A 19,472-nucleotide genomic window follows, 5' to 3' on the forward strand; every position below is an offset into this window, starting at 1 on the left:
CCGAAATGCCAACTCCTGCTTATTGTATAAAGTTGTAGGTTAAAGTCTTACTCCTGGCTGATCTTTTTTCCCAAAATTCTAAATTAAATTATTTTTAATTACTAAATTTATCACAAAATGGTGGCTCAACCATCTACTTCCAGCCAGACTTTTTAATAATTATAATAATTAGCCTTAAGTATTTGTGATAAAGAATCTAGCTATTTAAAGAATGTTTGATATATTATTTGATATTTTATGAATGAAATTAGAATAGTAAAAAACCTCTTGCAAAAGCAATTGGCAAATATTACATAAAATCTTTCTTGAATTACCTAGTATCATGTCATACAACTAATAATGTAATTGCAAGCCAATTATTGTTAGCTTATTATGATTTTTGATTACATTCAAGGAAGAGTTAATTTATTTTATTTTGTCTACATATTGGAAAAAATAGGTGAAAAATTTGTGCAAGATAACATTGCAAGAATTATTTTATCAGATTTTTGATCGAATATGCAGAAAATATTTTTAAAAGACATTATCAAAAACTTTTTTATATATAGCAAAAATTGCTGATTATTGTGAAACAAGATACGATGATGTATTATTAAAACTAAAACAGAATTCCTGAAAAACAAAAAACAATGAAAATATTTGTAATTTTATAAAGTAAAATTATCTTTAATTGGTGTTATTAAGTTATTTTTAGCCAAATTATCAGGCTATATTAAGGCTAATAACTAATTAGATATAAATTAATTTGGTTAGAGATAGGTGGTTAAGCCTCCACTTCATGATAAATTTAATAATTAGAATTAAATTAATTTTAAATTTAGAATATTCTGAAGGAAAAGAATGGAACCGAAATGCCAACTCCTGCTTATTGTATAAAGTTGTAGGTTAAAGTCTTACTCCTGGCTGATCTTTTTTCCCAAAATTCTAAATTAAATTATTTTTAATTACTAAATTTATCACAAAATGGTGGCTCAACCATCTACTTCCAGCCAGACTTTTTAATAATTATAATAATTAGCCTTAAGTATTTGTGATAAAGAATCTAGCTATTTAAAGAATGTTTGATATATTATTTGATATTTTATGAATGAAATTAGAATAGTAAAAAACCTCTTGCAAAAGCAATTGGCAAATATTACATAAAATCTTTCTTGAATTACCTAGTATCATGTCATACAACTAATAATGTAATTGCAAGCCAATTATTGTTAGCTTATTATGATTTTTGATTACATTCAAGGAAGAGTTAATTTATTTTATTTTGTCTACATATTGGAAAAAATAGGTGAAAAATTTGTGCAAGATAACATTGCAAGAATTATTTTATCAGATTTTTGATCGAATATGCAGAAAATATTTTTAAAAGACATTATCAAAAACTTTTTTATATATAGCAAAAATTGCTGATTATTGTGAAACAAGATACGATGATGTATTATTAAAACTAAAACAGAATTCCTGAAAAACAAAAAACAATGAAAATATTTGTAATTTTATAAAGTAAAATTATCTTTAATTGGTGTTATTAAGTTATTTTTAGCCAAATTATCAGGCTATATTAAGGCTAATAACTAATTAGATATAAATTAATTTGGTTAGAGATAGGTGGTTAAGCCTCCACTTCATGATAAATTTAATAATTAGAATTAAATTAATTTTAAATTTAGAATATTCTGAAGGAAAAGAATGGAACCGAAATGCCAACTCCTGCTTATTGTATAAAGTTGTAGGTTAAAGTCTTACTCCTGGCTGATCTTTTTTCCCAAAATTCTAAATTAAATTATTTTTAATTACTAAATTTATCACAAAATGGTGGCTCAACCATCTACTTCCAGCCAGACTTTTTAATAATTATAATAATTAGCCTTAAGTATTTGTGATAAAGAATCTAGCTATTTAAAGAATGTTTGATATATTATTTGATATTTTATGAATGAAATTAGAATAGTAAAAAACCTCTTGCAAAAGCAATTGGCAAATATTACATAAAATCTTTCTTGAATTACCTAGTATCATGTCATACAACTAATAATGTAATTGCAAGCCAATTATTGTTAGCTTATTATGATTTTTGATTACATTCAAGGAAGAGTTAATTTATTTTATTTTGTCTACATATTGGAAAAAATAGGTGAAAAATTTGTGCAAGATAACATTGCAAGAATTATTTTATCAGATTTTTGATCGAATATGCAGAAAATATTTTTAAAAGACATTATCAAAAACTTTTTTATATATAGCAAAAATTGCTGATTATTGTGAAACAAGATACGATGATGTATTATTAAAACTAAAACAGAATTCCTGAAAAACAAAAAACAATGAAAATATTTGTAATTTTATAAAGTAAAATTATCTTTAATTGGTGTTATTAAGTTATTTTTAGCCAAATTATCAGGCTATATTAAGGCTAATAACTAATTAGATATAAATTAATTTGGTTAGAGATAGGTGGTTAAGCCTCCACTTCATGATAAATTTAATAATTAGAATTAAATTAATTTTAAATTTAGAATATTCTGAAGGAAAAGAATGGAACCGAAATGCCAACTCCTGCTTATTGTATAAAGTTGTAGGTTAAAGTCTTACTCCTGGCTGATCTTTTTTCCCAAAATTCTAAATTAAATTATTTTTAATTACTAAATTTATCACAAAATGGTGGCTCAACCATCTACTTCCAGCCAGACTTTTTAATAATTATAATAATTAGCCTTAAGTATTTGTGATAAAGAATCTAGCTATTTAAAGAATGTTTGATATATTATTTGATATTTTATGAATGAAATTAGAATAGTAAAAAACCTCTTGCAAAAGCAATTGGCAAATATTACATAAAATCTTTCTTGAATTACCTAGTATCATGTCATACAACTAATAATGTAATTGCAAGCCAATTATTGTTAGCTTATTATGATTTTTGATTACATTCAAGGAAGAGTTAATTTATTTTATTTTGTCTACATATTGGAAAAAATAGGTGAAAAATTTGTGCAAGATAACATTGCAAGAATTATTTTATCAGATTTTTGATCGAATATGCAGAAAATATTTTTAAAAGACATTATCAAAAACTTTTTTATATATAGCAAAAATTGCTGATTATTGTGAAACAAGATACGATGATGTATTATTAAAACTAAAACAGAATTCCTGAAAAACAAAAAACAATGAAAATATTTGTAATTTTATAAAGTAAAATTATCTTTAATTGGTGTTATTAAGTTATTTTTAGCCAAATTATCAGGCTATATTAAGGCTAATAACTAATTAGATATAAATTAATTTGGTTAGAGATAGGTGGTTAAGCCTCCACTTCATGATAAATTTAATAATTAGAATTAAATTAATTTTAAATTTAGAATATTCTGAAGGAAAAGAATGGAACCGAAATGCCAACTCCTGCTTATTGTATAAAGTTGTAGGTTAAAGTCTTACTCCTGGCTGATCTTTTTTCCCAAAATTCTAAATTAAATTATTTTTAATTACTAAATTTATCACAAAATGGTGGCTCAACCATCTACTTCCAGCCAGACTTTTTAATAATTATAATAATTAGCCTTAAGTATTTGTGATAAAGAATCTAGCTATTTAAAGAATGTTTGATATATTATTTGATATTTTATGAATGAAATTAGAATAGTAAAAAACCTCTTGCAAAAGCAATTGGCAAATATTACATAAAATCTTTCTTGAATTACCTAGTATCATGTCATACAACTAATAATGTAATTGCAAGCCAATTATTGTTAGCTTATTATGATTTTTGATTACATTCAAGGAAGAGTTAATTTATTTTATTTTGTCTACATATTGGAAAAAATAGGTGAAAAATTTGTGCAAGATAACATTGCAAGAATTATTTTATCAGATTTTTGATCGAATATGCAGAAAATATTTTTAAAAGACATTATCAAAAACTTTTTTATATATAGCAAAAATTGCTGATTATTGTGAAACAAGATACGATGATGTATTATTAAAACTAAAACAGAATTCCTGAAAAACAAAAAACAATGAAAATATTTGTAATTTTATAAAGTAAAATTATCTTTAATTGGTGTTATTAAGTTATTTTTAGCCAAATTATCAGGCTATATTAAGGCTAATAACTAATTAGATATAAATTAATTTGGTTAGAGATAGGTGGTTAAGCCTCCACTTCATGATAAATTTAATAATTAGAATTAAATTAATTTTAAATTTAGAATATTCTGAAGGAAAAGAATGGAACCGAAATGCCAACTCCTGCTTATTGTATAAAGTTGTAGGTTAAAGTCTTACTCCTGGCTGATCTTTTTTCCCAAAATTCTAAATTAAATTATTTTTAATTACTAAATTTATCACAAAATGGTGGCTCAACCATCTACTTCCAGCCAGACTTTTTAATAATTATAATAATTAGCCTTAAGTATTTGTGATAAAGAATCTAGCTATTTAAAGAATGTTTGATATATTATTTGATATTTTATGAATGAAATTAGAATAGTAAAAAACCTCTTGCAAAAGCAATTGGCAAATATTACATAAAATCTTTCTTGAATTACCTAGTATCATGTCATACAACTAATAATGTAATTGCAAGCCAATTATTGTTAGCTTATTATGATTTTTGATTACATTCAAGGAAGAGTTAATTTATTTTATTTTGTCTACATATTGGAAAAAATAGGTGAAAAATTTGTGCAAGATAACATTGCAAGAATTATTTTATCAGATTTTTGATCGAATATGCAGAAAATATTTTTAAAAGACATTATCAAAAACTTTTTTATATATAGCAAAAATTGCTGATTATTGTGAAACAAGATACGATGATGTATTATTAAAACTAAAACAGAATTCCTGAAAAACAAAAAACAATGAAAATATTTGTAATTTTATAAAGTAAAATTATCTTTAATTGGTGTTATTAAGTTATTTTTAGCCAAATTATCAGGCTATATTAAGGCTAATAACTAATTAGATATAAATTAATTTGGTTAGAGATAGGTGGTTAAGCCTCCACTTCATGATAAATTTAATAATTAGAATTAAATTAATTTTAAATTTAGAATATTCTGAAGGAAAAGAATGGAACCGAAATGCCAACTCCTGCTTATTGTATAAAGTTGTAGGTTAAAGTCTTACTCCTGGCTGATCTTTTTTCCCAAAATTCTAAATTAAATTATTTTTAATTACTAAATTTATCACAAAATGGTGGCTCAACCATCTACTTCCAGCCAGACTTTTTAATAATTATAATAATTAGCCTTAAGTATTTGTGATAAAGAATCTAGCTATTTAAAGAATGTTTGATATATTATTTGATATTTTATGAATGAAATTAGAATAGTAAAAAACCTCTTGCAAAAGCAATTGGCAAATATTACATAAAATCTTTCTTGAATTACCTAGTATCATGTCATACAACTAATAATGTAATTGCAAGCCAATTATTGTTAGCTTATTATGATTTTTGATTACATTCAAGGAAGAGTTAATTTATTTTATTTTGTCTACATATTGGAAAAAATAGGTGAAAAATTTGTGCAAGATAACATTGCAAGAATTATTTTATCAGATTTTTGATCGAATATGCAGAAAATATTTTTAAAAGACATTATCAAAAACTTTTTTATATATAGCAAAAATTGCTGATTATTGTGAAACAAGATACGATGATGTATTATTAAAACTAAAACAGAATTCCTGAAAAACAAAAAACAATGAAAATATTTGTAATTTTATAAAGTAAAATTATCTTTAATTGGTGTTATTAAGTTATTTTTAGCCAAATTATCAGGCTATATTAAGGCTAATAACTAATTAGATATAAATTAATTTGGTTAGAGATAGGTGGTTAAGCCTCCACTTCATGATAAATTTAATAATTAGAATTAAATTAATTTTAAATTTAGAATATTCTGAAGGAAAAGAATGGAACCGAAATGCCAACTCCTGCTTATTGTATAAAGTTGTAGGTTAAAGTCTTACTCCTGGCTGATCTTTTTTCCCAAAATTCTAAATTAAATTATTTTTAATTACTAAATTTATCACAAAATGGTGGCTCAACCATCTACTTCCAGCCAGACTTTTTAATAATTATAATAATTAGCCTTAAGTATTTGTGATAAAGAATCTAGCTATTTAAAGAATGTTTGATATATTATTTGATATTTTATGAATGAAATTAGAATAGTAAAAAACCTCTTGCAAAAGCAATTGGCAAATATTACATAAAATCTTTCTTGAATTACCTAGTATCATGTCATACAACTAATAATGTAATTGCAAGCCAATTATTGTTAGCTTATTATGATTTTTGATTACATTCAAGGAAGAGTTAATTTATTTTATTTTGTCTACATATTGGAAAAAATAGGTGAAAAATTTGTGCAAGATAACATTGCAAGAATTATTTTATCAGATTTTTGATCGAATATGCAGAAAATATTTTTAAAAGACATTATCAAAAACTTTTTTATATATAGCAAAAATTGCTGATTATTGTGAAACAAGATACGATGATGTATTATTAAAACTAAAACAGAATTCCTGAAAAACAAAAAACAATGAAAATATTTGTAATTTTATAAAGTAAAATTATCTTTAATTGGTGTTATTAAGTTATTTTTAGCCAAATTATCAGGCTATATTAAGGCTAATAACTAATTAGATATAAATTAATTTGGTTAGAGATAGGTGGTTAAGCCTCCACTTCATGATAAATTTAATAATTAGAATTAAATTAATTTTAAATTTAGAATATTCTGAAGGAAAAGAATGGAACCGAAATGCCAACTCCTGCTTATTGTATAAAGTTGTAGGTTAAAGTCTTACTCCTGGCTGATCTTTTTTCCCAAAATTCTAAATTAAATTATTTTTAATTACTAAATTTATCACAAAATGGTGGCTCAACCATCTACTTCCAGCCAGACTTTTTAATAATTATAATAATTAGCCTTAAGTATTTGTGATAAAGAATCTAGCTATTTAAAGAATGTTTGATATATTATTTGATATTTTATGAATGAAATTAGAATAGTAAAAAACCTCTTGCAAAAGCAATTGGCAAATATTACATAAAATCTTTCTTGAATTACCTAGTATCATGTCATACAACTAATAATGTAATTGCAAGCCAATTATTGTTAGCTTATTATGATTTTTGATTACATTCAAGGAAGAGTTAATTTATTTTATTTTGTCTACATATTGGAAAAAATAGGTGAAAAATTTGTGCAAGATAACATTGCAAGAATTATTTTATCAGATTTTTGATCGAATATGCAGAAAATATTTTTAAAAGACATTATCAAAAACTTTTTTATATATAGCAAAAATTGCTGATTATTGTGAAACAAGATACGATGATGTATTATTAAAACTAAAACAGAATTCCTGAAAAACAAAAAACAATGAAAATATTTGTAATTTTATAAAGTAAAATTATCTTTAATTGGTGTTATTAAGTTATTTTTAGATTTAAATATTTTTTTTAACTTGATTATTACAATATAATTTAAAAATTTACAAGTAGTACTATATTTCACATTTTGAATTTTTATGTGAAAACATACTTGCTGCTGTTTTATTAGAATAACTTTAATGGTTTTTTAAATTATTATTGATATTATCATTTATTTATTATTATTATTTATAATTTTAATGTATATAAATTTTCACAATGGATGATAGCAAAACTTAAACTATTCAACAAACATGAGCAGCAATTTATGAAGTGCACAAACATATGAATCCTACTCAGAGCATGAAATTCTTAGGAAAGAATTAATACAGTAAGATTTAGCTAACATTTTTTTATCAAATACAGTTACTAATGACAATTCCTCAAGAATGCATTTCATATTTATATGTAAACACTATATAAACATACATGGAAAAAATGACTTAATAAAGAAAATTCTTATAGCCTTATGCATTTTATTCAGAATTACCAGGTTTTATTCTGTATTTTAGAATAGCATTTCATTCAAATATTTCTAAAGTAACTTAAATAATTTAAAAATAACTTAAGAATTTAGCATATTGTTTGGTGTGTTTATTATATAACGGGCTATGGTTGTTGATGTTTATACATAATATGTGTTGGAAAAAGTTTGGAAAAATGTGTGCTCACAAGCGACACTAAGATGCTAGCTGTATGAGTGCTAGATGGAGCATGTGCACAATCCGGGACTTCCCCTCTCCTGGCCACTTGTTATGTGAAAATTTGCTCATTAAGCGAGTCATTTTTTCACAATTTATTTTGCTCATTATGTGAAACACTCAAAATGGCACTATAGTCTGCAAAGTACAGTACTTAAAAAAGAATTTTATAGCTTTTGAAGCACTTTTTTAGTTTTTTATTTTTTACAAGATGTCACTGAATGGTTATTGTATTAATATCTTTACATTTAATTTACAGTGACATATCAGTACAGTTCTTTTGTAAGCCAAAACAAGCTGGCACACATAAGAGCTTGCTCTTATATGGAAAGTCTGCACTTACAAGTGATGCAGGACATGTGTTTCAAAAATGCAAAACCAAGTAGTTTTCACATATAAGAGTAAACTCTTATCTGCATAGAAATACAATAGATATAATATTAATTTGAAATAAATTAATTTTTAATTTAAATTTAGAATATTCTTGGAGAAGGTGAGTGACCAGTATAGTTCATGTAAATTGATTATTTAATTAATAGTTCTAAATCTTCCCATAGCTGGTTATATACTAGTAAATAATATCAACAAAACCTTCAAAAATATACCAGCAAATACTAATTAATAGTTCTGAAAGTGAAGGTTGGACGGAGATCTGGGTAGTGTAACTGGCAACTCATTCATGGTAAGCAGTAGTTAAGGGTTTGAGTCTCACTCCAGGCTGATCTTTTCTTCCAGAATATTTTAAATTTAAATAAAAAATTAATTAATTTCTAATTACTAATTAGTAAATTTTTCTATTGTGAGATGGTGGCCAAACCACCTACCTCTAGCTGAATTTCTTTATATATAATTATTAAATTAGTCTTAATATAGCCCAGTGGCATAGCATAGTGGGGGCGGCAGGGGCGGCCCGCCCTGGGCAGCACTTTTAGGGGGCAGCAAAATTTCACAAAAAATAATATCATGCAAAAATAACTAAATAAGGGGGTGGCGAAATTTTCCTTTGTCCCAGGCGGCTGACACCCACGCTACGCCACTGATATAGCCCAATAAATTATCTGGCAGATTGTTTGGCAATATTAATATTGACTAAATATTTGCATATGGATTGGATTTCAAGGAAAAATTTTTGTGAAAGTTCTAAGGCAAAACAAGTTTACTATAGTTAATAATATAATATAATATCATAGATTTTAATAGGTAATATATTGGTTATCATATTTAAAGAACCCCATTCAACACTTTCTGGAGAAATATTTAGCAGTCTAAATGGAACCAAATCTGATATGATGACATTTCAGGATATGCAGGTGACATTTCCATTAAAAAAATTTAGTATCAAAACTACAGTCATTTTTGGCATTGCAAACAATGAAAAAGCAATTTCTTTGCATAAGCAGACATGTTGCAGTCAAGTTCCATATATAAAAATGACCACAAACTGTTGAATGTCATTTTTATCAGGCCCACCAGTGGTTGAATGGATAAAACCACTGAACACTGGTAGTTGGTTGCAGGTTTGTGCCTGAGCAACTGGCTGGCCATATAGAGTTTTCTGGGTTGTTTTCAGTTTTTTCACACCTAATATCCAAATAGGGACCATTTTCCCATAGAAAATTCTTGGAGGTATCTCTTCTTGGCAGATTGCTCGTGTGTTGCATTGTCTTCTCAACAAACCAAACCATTTTCATCAGCTATGATGGCCATCATCTTGCTGGCATGCACATTTGTTGTAAAACTGTTTTATGAAAACAATGTCAATGCTGCAGCTGCATCCAGGAATTTCATCATTTTAAGAATTTAGCCCAAGGATCATTGACTCCTGAGCTCTCAGGAGAATGATCACTTAATTTGAGAAAACTGAATGTCTAGGAGTTAAACCTAGTCAAGGATAAAAATTTAAAAATCATTAAGCTGATGATGGTCAATGAATAATGTTGCAGGCTTTAGTTGTGCATGTGCAATGTCATGGCAGTTGGGTGTATCTTATAGTCCAGTGTGAAAGGTGATACATTCTTATTTGTATAAGATCAGTCACAATCAGCAGTTGCTTGTTGTTGATAGAGAAACTGAACTGACTTTTGCACTTGATCATCTTTGCCAGAATGGAAGTACAGTAAGACCCCAATTAACGCTGCCTGCTTCATGCCGATTTGATATAACAGTCAGCTCGATGCCTTAAAAAAAGCTCAAAATTTATGCTGATTTAAATTATCATGGCATTTCATTGATTCGTATATAATGCGATTATTTACAAACACAAACCAATCAGAAAAAGGTGCACTTTCTTTAAATATATGTTTGTTTGGTGCAATTTTGGAAAAAATCATAATATCATGGATGCCATAGGCAATACCGGCTTCACTTGGCAAGAATTAACTGGTAAATGCACGAACAAAGTGTGGAAGAAGTTATGGCTGAAGGTATCTAAGAATTCTCAACAAGAAGAGCCTATCGCTGTATCGTTAGGTTGACCAAATTGTCAACCTAATCGACACAGCAGGACTAGGAGATGTAGACAAGCAGGATATTGAGGAGTTACTGCAGGTTTCTGGTGAGGGTCTTACCAACGACGACCTTCAAGAACTGGCAGAACAAGGAATGAGAACTGGAAAATAGACATTCTGAAAATGAAGAACCCAAAAATTTCTCTACAGATTTTATTAGTGAAAGTTTGGTAACAATAACTGAAATTGTTGATCAAATTGTAATGAATGATTCAGATTTTAAAAGGAGTGCAAAAGCAAGACGAGGCGTTTTGGATGCCATCTACTGATGTTTGCTTGAGGAGAGAAAAAGAAAGCAACAAATGACACTAGATGGCTTCATCGCAAAAAAAAAAAAATTAAGAATTTCAGAAGAGCTAGGACCTTCATTCACAAAAAATGAACTTTATATTTCTGTGTACATATGTTTATGTGTTATTTAACATATATTATTATACAAATTAATATAAAAATAACTTAAAATTAAAGTAAAATTTGTTTATTTTTGGTTGCGTGTTCCCCTATCCCTATTTACTCTATGTTAAAATGACCTCGTTTAACGCTGTTTTGTTTAGTGCTTTGTTGTCTAGGAACACATCCCCTGTGTTAAGCGGGGTCTTACTGTAGATGTATTGTGGTCATGGAAGCTTCTGTGGAGCAACAAAGCATATTTTCAACTCAATAGAACATTGAACACCAGTAACTATTGCATTTGGGCCAAAGAAAACTCTCATATTTTGCATTTGTGTGAAGTTACAGTCTAGTATGGATTTATAACCTTATTTCTTCTTGGACCATTTTTTTTTGGAGAAGTTAATCCCAAAAGGCCTGTAACATGCTCTATGATGGCCTAAAGATGCTGAAGAAAGCTTAGCACTTTCATTGTACTCCATCTGCAACAGCATTGCAGCAAACAAATGCCTTGAGTCAATCACTTTCATGCAAGATGAAATGCCTTTACATATCAGGTGCTATATACATCAGCAGTTTGTGACAACATTTTACTGATAACAGAGTGATTAGTTGTGTATTTTTTAATACCTGGCCACCTTCTTTTCTGGATTTTATTAAGTGTGATTTTTGTGGAGACACTTCAAGAGTGGTTTATTGAGGACATATTGTAAGTTTGGAAGTCTTGAAAAACAGTTTCATACTGCATATGAGAAGCATCACAGAGTATCAATGGTTGGACATCATCTTTAGGTTTTGGTCCTTCAGAATAGGTTCTACATTGAACAGTATCTCCTGAATCTCTAAGGTTTCCTCTAGCATGAGTGTTCTTTTGAAATGTTTGTTGCTTGTAGTGCAAAAAGTGCCATATTGGTGAGTTTTTGTACTAATATTTGTACCGCTAATATCTCTCTAGATAGCATTAAATAGGAGTAGGCAACTTTAATTATGATCACGTATTAATTATTTAATATAATTATAACAATTATTATTATATATACAGTAGAATCTACTTATTGCAATCATGGATGATGATATCAATTATTTAATGTTGTTAGAATAAGTATGTCTCAAAATATATGCATTCAAATACACTATAAAAACTTTGTTTATTATAATCAGAATTTGACTATAATTATCATTACCTTCAGATAAATAAGTACAGTACTTAAACTGTCTTTTTTGTGTTATCAGCCTCAGTGTATAGTTGATAGCATGTAACCATTACCAGTTATTTTACCAAATTCTAAATATCGTGTCAATATCGTGTACATTATCAGTCTTAGCCAGAACTTTAAATATTAGTCATTTTAATAATTTGATTATCAATACAATATAGTAGTTTAAACTGTTGACATTTCTTCTATTATATACTAGATATGGTTAAAGACAACATTACAAAAATAGCAGGAAAACAACACTGGATAAATTAATAATTAATAATAATGATACTAAACTAATACATCGGGTTTTGGGATATTGCTATAATAATGATATAAAATGTATAACATGAAAATTTATTAACTAGTTGTTTTGTTCTTTTAATGTCAGAATCAACAAAAGCAGAATTTTTACTAATTTCAGTTTTCTCAGAATTTTCAGTATTATTTATTTACCATACAATGTAATCATTTGGTTATCATCATCAGTGTGGGCAAATCTCCAAAGTAATTATAATAATTAGATTCTACTGTGTACAGTATTATCTTCTTTTATATGGATCTTTGTAAAATGAAGTTTCACAAAGACCAAAATTGTTCTCCACTCAAATTATAAAATAAAAAAATGAAATTATAAAATCTTGCTTTAGCATCAGTCCAATTAGCTTAAAAGACTGAAATTTCCAAAGCTACCTATAGATGGAGAAGATATTCCCTCTTTAGGTAGCTTTGAAAATTTTTGACAATTTTTTTATTTATTTAAAATACATTAAATTTATTTCATAATTTTTGAATTTACATACATACTGTTTTTCTTTTATCTTTCCTAAGTTTTTTTTTATATTCAGAGTTTTTTGTAATTTGAGATAGTCTCTGTCCCATTCAATTTGAATTATCAGGACTCTACCTACTATACTTGTTTTGCTAGAAATTTTTGTTATTTCTATCATTTTGAAATGTTACTCTTTACTATTCAATACTTTTAATAATTTTCTTAATTGAAAACTTGTTTATAGTTCAATTGCTTAATGCTCAAGTAGTTTTTATTTGAATGCTTTCATTTTAATAATAGATAAATGAAAACATATCCAACATACATTAATTTCATAAATAACATACAAATACAGTTTAATTTCAAAAATGGGCTTTGATGCAAAACACACTATCTTGTAGTGCTTTATCTATTTCTATTGAGAGCCCATATAGTTTCTTAATGGTGCATTACATAAATGAGGGTTTGGCTAGTGCCAGGCCTGGACTTTATGTAGGCAATAAGTAACGAAAAATTGTTAATGAATCAAAAACTAAAATAATTACTATATGTAATAACGAAAAATTTATTTGTTCTTCTAAGCTCGAATATGATAATGAAATAAATGATGCTCAATAATGAAGAAGAATTAAGAATTGAGAATGAGAATGAGCTCAATAATGAAATAAAGTTAGCAAAAATTCAAAATATAATAATAATCATATTTTATCAAATTTAAAAAACAAATATATACATGTACAAGAAACTTTTCCTGACACTTGGGGATTATAAATTAAATTATCACTATCTTAGAATTATCTCCGCAAAACTGACAAGCAAAAATATGAAATGGAAATCTATCAAAAATTCACAAAGAAATCTTACAAATTAATTGTACTGCACCTAACCATCACCAAGAAACTTCTATATCATCAATGGAACTTGAAAGCCTTGCTTTTACCTCGCTTGATCCTTAGCTTCACCTTGTTTGATCTCAAGCTTCACTCCCTCCTTATAGTGCAGTTGTGATGATTTTACATGATTACACCCACTTGATTCTATTTACATACATAAGAGGCTAACATTTATTAAATTCTAGTAATCTTTCTTTAAGATATGTCATCACTCTTACATTTAATCTTTTATAATTTTTTGTTTTTGTTTTTTGGTGGCAATCTAATAAATTTGACATAATTTATTATGTCAAATTTATTAGATTGCCCCCAAATTAGATTACAAATTACACTAATAGTTAATTAGTGTAATTTGATACACTAATTAATAATTTAATATTAAATATTTTGAGTTTATTCAGAACATATTAGAAATTGTTTATTCTAAATTAATCTTAACTATTTGAAATTCTATTTAAGCTAAATTAATGACTTATTGATCAATATATAATAAAGAAAAATTGTTAATGAAAAAGAAAAAGATTTTCTAACTGATAAACATTTTTGAGAAGTTTTTCATCTTTAAATTTATAATTTTCAGCTATGAAGAAACATGAAAAGTTTTTTAGAAGTAGCTTCAATTATGGTACTTTAAATTTATCATTAAAGTATATTTTTGAACACTCATTTGAAAGTGTTCTCATTAATGTTTTAAATAATAAACATTTTAATCAAAAACTTTTTAAAAATTATATATGTAAATAAAAAATCTTAGATTGTGTTAAATTATGTAAATAATTTAAATAATAATAATTTATAAATTTTAATATATTACTATATATTTATAATTGCACTTTTATAAGTTATGCAAACTTTCAGATAAATTATTAGGTTAAATTATAACTATGAAATTTAATTATAAATATGTACATTTTTTAGATTTTTCTGAAGAATATGAATGGCTGTTTTTCAAGAATTAGATATTGATTCAGGGACATAAATGGAATTTGGGGCAAAAGGTATAACAGTAGAATATTTATTTTTATAAAAGCAATAATTATTGAATTTTCTAACAGTTAATACTGTGTTATTTAAAAAAATTGTAAAACATGATTAAAAAATTCAAAATAATAAAAATATTTTTTTTATTTTCAGATTTTTAATATGTAAATATATTAATGAAATCATATAATGAAAAAAATGGGAGATCTTCAATGTACAGTTGAATTTTGTATTGAGCTTCAAAAATTTATTAATGTAGATCTTTTTCAACGAGGGTGAGTTTTAAATTTTAAATATGATTTTATTTTTAAAAACAAGTAAATGAAATATATTTTCTCAAAAAATTATTATTATTATTATTATTTTCTAATGAATATTACACTGCTCTTTTGCTCTTAATTGCAAAAATTATATTATATGATAGTTTTGCAATTGGAATACTGAAGATGTTTTTATGAAGATAAAGAAAATAATTAATATTACAAAATGTTTCTTTTATTTTTGTTTTTTTTTTATTCTGTGAAGATGAGTTCAAATAAAAGTTTGATAGAAATTCTAAATATCATGTCAATTGTGCTGTACGTTGGTTGCATCAGTATTCATAACTTAAGGAATATCTTGCAGGTGGTAGCATGATACTATGATGCTATGATGAGCTATATGACATCATAGTAGCAGTATAAAGATTGCTGCCTCATTAGGATAAGCATGAAAGAAGAGCAGTGTTTTGTCATTTTTTTGAGCAGTGAAGAGGTGAAATCTATTGAAATTCTTCAATAAATGAAAGTAAAGCAAGGTGATGTATGTGTCACTCTAAGTGTATGAGTGAAATATGAAGTTTTTTGAAAAGTAATTTGGTGACAGACACTTTTCAACCAGATCAGGTACATTTTATTAAGTAGTGGCATCAGAGTTGATTGCAAAAATTGAACACATTTTTATGGATAAATTTGCTTTGTTGGACGACAGTTAATACTACAGCTGTTCTTCTGGACATCAGTTGTAATTCAGCACACTACATCATCCATAATATGCTTCAGTTTCCCACAGTGTGGCCACAGCATCTGCCTTCAGAATTGAAGTGATATGTTGATGTTGAAAATTAAGATTATATATATTCAAAGAAACCTCCGTTAACGGACACTCCCAAATAGTGGACACCACTGCTTAATGGACATTTGTATCATACAATTCCCAGACTCTTCAAATAGACATCTATAATATTTATCTCTAAATAGCAGATGCCATCATCCATAACCAACCTTACAAAAATGTAAAGTCCTGCTTTCAGTATTCTGAAGAAATTATTTATGTATGAAATATTTAAAACAAAAACAAAGAATCGGTTCAAATACTCTTTCAGATAATGAATTTTGACCATAGGCATCAAATAAAGACTGGTTTAAAATAGGAATAGGGGAGGAGGGAAGGTTATAAGAAGTTGAACAATATTTTTTATTTGTTGAGAAATTTAATCTGGTTAAGTTGTCATTCACCATTTATCATTATACATATCAATGTTATTAAACTTCAGTCTTATTGTTGAAATTAAGCTTATGATACCAAAAAACTATAAACCTTCCTGAGTTTCATTTGACAGGAATCATAGTATAGTAGTAATGAAAAATAAACTTAAGATCATAAATGCGAGAAAATATCTTTGCACGTTTTAGAGTGGTCAGCAAATCTCCTTCGTAACATGACCTTTCAACTTTCATCAAACAAACGCTGTTGTCGTAACTGTTTTAACAGCTCTGTGGTGTCTAAAGTAATAAACAGCTCTGTGGTGTAATTTTTAATAAATTAGTTACTGAAAAAAGCAAAAAATGTTTGAAAAGTTACACCTACTTGATAACTACAGAGCAAACAAAACTCTGTGTCGATTTTTATTAGTCGCTTAGATCATAAATGTTGTTATAAATGTAACAATTTCCTATATATTTCCTACCACTTGAAGTGGCTTGCAAATTACCTTCATAACTCAACATTCAAATGAGATTCAATTAAAACAAGATTTTTACAGTTGAAAAAAATAAATAATATAACATATATAATTAAAATATATATACACTATGTATATATATGAATACATTTCAGTATATTTATATTCCTAATGCAAATTTGATGTTTTTGTAATCCATCATATTCTTCACTTTATAATGATCAGGTTAAAATACAATATGGCTGCTGACCATATATCTCTGAATAGTGGACAAACTTCTCGGTCCTGATTCAGTCTGCTATTTGGAGATTATATTGTCTTTCTAAAACTATAAACTGTGTTTGTTTAGTCTTATATAGATATTGATTTTTTACAAATATAACAAAATTATTATTTACTTTCATTGAATTTTAAATTTATTTTCAGATATTATCAGATCCGTACATCTTTGAGATCATCTCCTAAATTACCAGCTAAAATTGAAGTTACTTTGCCTCGAAATTCATGTATGTTAAAAATCAATAAATGTTATAAAATGATTTGATATACCTTAATTTATTATATAGTTTTCATATTTATTATTTAATTTTAATTTTTAAGCATTATATCATTTAATCTTATGGATAATAATTTTGGCATTAATAATATATGCTGTTTCAAAATACAGTCAAATCCCATTTATTTTTCATGGAAACTGAGAAAAATATCATATAAGTGAGAAAAATGCACAAGTGAACTAAGAATTTACTTTTGAGTTGATATTAGAGTGGATATAGTTGTCACAAAAATATGGTGTGTTACAAATTAACACTGTACAACTGAATCTATATGTATAATACATTTGAACAACATGTAAAAAGTAAAACAATGTGAAATCAAGTCATTGACTTTTAAAACATTGATCAAGTTTTGTTTGATTTTTGTTTTAATGAACTTGTCAGATAGTGGTACAGTGTGTGATTGTGATGTCAGTTGCCTCCTTTTGCCAAAACTCCAGTTTCTTGAAAGACTGAAGAATTATCCTAAAGGTTAGCTAACACTGATTGCAAATAGTGAAAATGAATGAGAAACCAGAAAGCAATTTTTATTTGCTTAATGAAATTGCTGTACCCCAAAACATAGAAAGGAAAAATTTTCAATGTTGGACTAACAGAGAAATTTGCTAAACAGGAAATTTATTTGGGTTATGTATTATTCATTTTGGTTGTTGCATTTGCTGTCAGTTTTGACTAATCTGAAATGAATATATAATTTTCTTTTTTATTTTTTTTTTTTAATAATTGCTCTACATTTTTCCACTTCAAAGTGAATAATACATAAATGAGAAAAAAGTACTTTAGGGTACTGAAAAATACAGTATGACATATAAATATGAATATGTATAAATGAAAAACATAACTGAAATGGAAAAGTAATTTCTCCATTATAAAACACTTCAGTTATATGTTTTACAGAAAATATTTAATATATAATTGTGAAAAATGTACAACTGAGAAGTGTATAAACCAGGTTTGACTGTAGTTAACAAATTTTCTAAATATGAGCATTGTTATATATAAACACACTTTAAAGTTTTATAAGTTGTTATTTCAGACTTTACTTTTCTACTTTCTTTTTGGGATATTTTATGAAAGATTCCACTTTATGATTTTTATTGAGATTTATTCCAGTCATCTAATACATTGACATTTCACTCACTGACATAAAAGAATTGAGTAGATGTAGACTTTTTTATAGAAAAACAAAATTATACAGCAAAAAATGTTGAGAAAGTTCCCAGAAAGAATTTGAAATCTTGGAAAAAGTAAAATATTTTATGTTTTGAGGTGTCAAAGTTCAACTCTTGCATCATAAAATGTCGCAGCATCCAATCTGTCATCATCAGATATACAAATGGTTAAGCACCATTGTTTGCTTTTTAAAGATGTTTATTATTATTATTATTATTATTATTATTATTAATTTGCATTTTAGATTAAAGCCTTTGTTTCTTACTATTGGTTATTAAATTTTATTTACTGTTATTTAATTAATATAAGTTTATGTAAAAAATTATTGTAAATTACATCATAGATGTGGTGAGCATTGTGAAGCAATGTAAAATGCTGAAACTAGATCTTCAAAGGTGATCAGGGAGCTTCTAGTAGTGCAATAAGAATTAAAACTGAAGAATTTTGGTATCTGATATTAACAAATCATTATATAAAGAAGTTTAATAATGTTTAAAATAATAAGTGATTTATAGTTTAAATCAGCAGTTCTTGATCCAAACATATTGAACTAGTGAATTTTTCAAATATTTACATTCAGGACTATTAAAAAATGACTTTATATACAATTGTTTTAATTGTAAAAATAAATCAAATAATATAAATAACCTACTAACAAGATCAAAAACAGTATTCTTTACATAAATAATTCAATACACATTATAATAACTACATGAGAGAGTAATCGGTATGATTATTCTTATTAGTTGTTGTTGAATAATTTTCTGACTGTTGAAAGTGAAATAGTGAATTCAAGGCATAGATAAAACTGATTTCTTTGTTCAATATTAAGAATAAAATGTCTGCTTATACTAAAATGTCTAGGATTATAAAAAATAATCATATAATTCCATTAATAATTTCTCTGGAT

General features: G+C 26.4%; 1 protein-coding gene across 1 annotated transcript in view; it reads left to right on the forward strand.

The window, feature by feature from the left end:
* LOC136975077 (protein FAM135A) overlaps nucleotides 1-19,472 on the forward strand; it is a 113,447-nt gene that overhangs the window by 10,526 nt on the left and 83,449 nt on the right. The window contains exons 2-4 of the mRNA XM_067270074.1: nucleotides 14,828-14,907; nucleotides 15,044-15,165; nucleotides 17,259-17,338. Coding sequence (XP_067126175.1) covers nucleotides 15,080-15,165; nucleotides 17,259-17,338 — 166 coding nt within the window. The 5' untranslated portion in view covers nucleotides 14,828-14,907; nucleotides 15,044-15,079. The remainder of the gene's footprint in view (nucleotides 1-14,827; nucleotides 14,908-15,043; nucleotides 15,166-17,258; nucleotides 17,339-19,472) is intronic.

Source organism: Centruroides vittatus, unplaced genomic scaffold, assembly GCF_030686945.1.
Source record: "Centruroides vittatus isolate TY-2023 unplaced genomic scaffold, ASM3068694v2 contig_364, whole genome shotgun sequence".
Classification (NCBI taxonomy): domain Eukaryota; kingdom Metazoa; phylum Arthropoda; class Arachnida; order Scorpiones; family Buthidae; genus Centruroides; species Centruroides vittatus.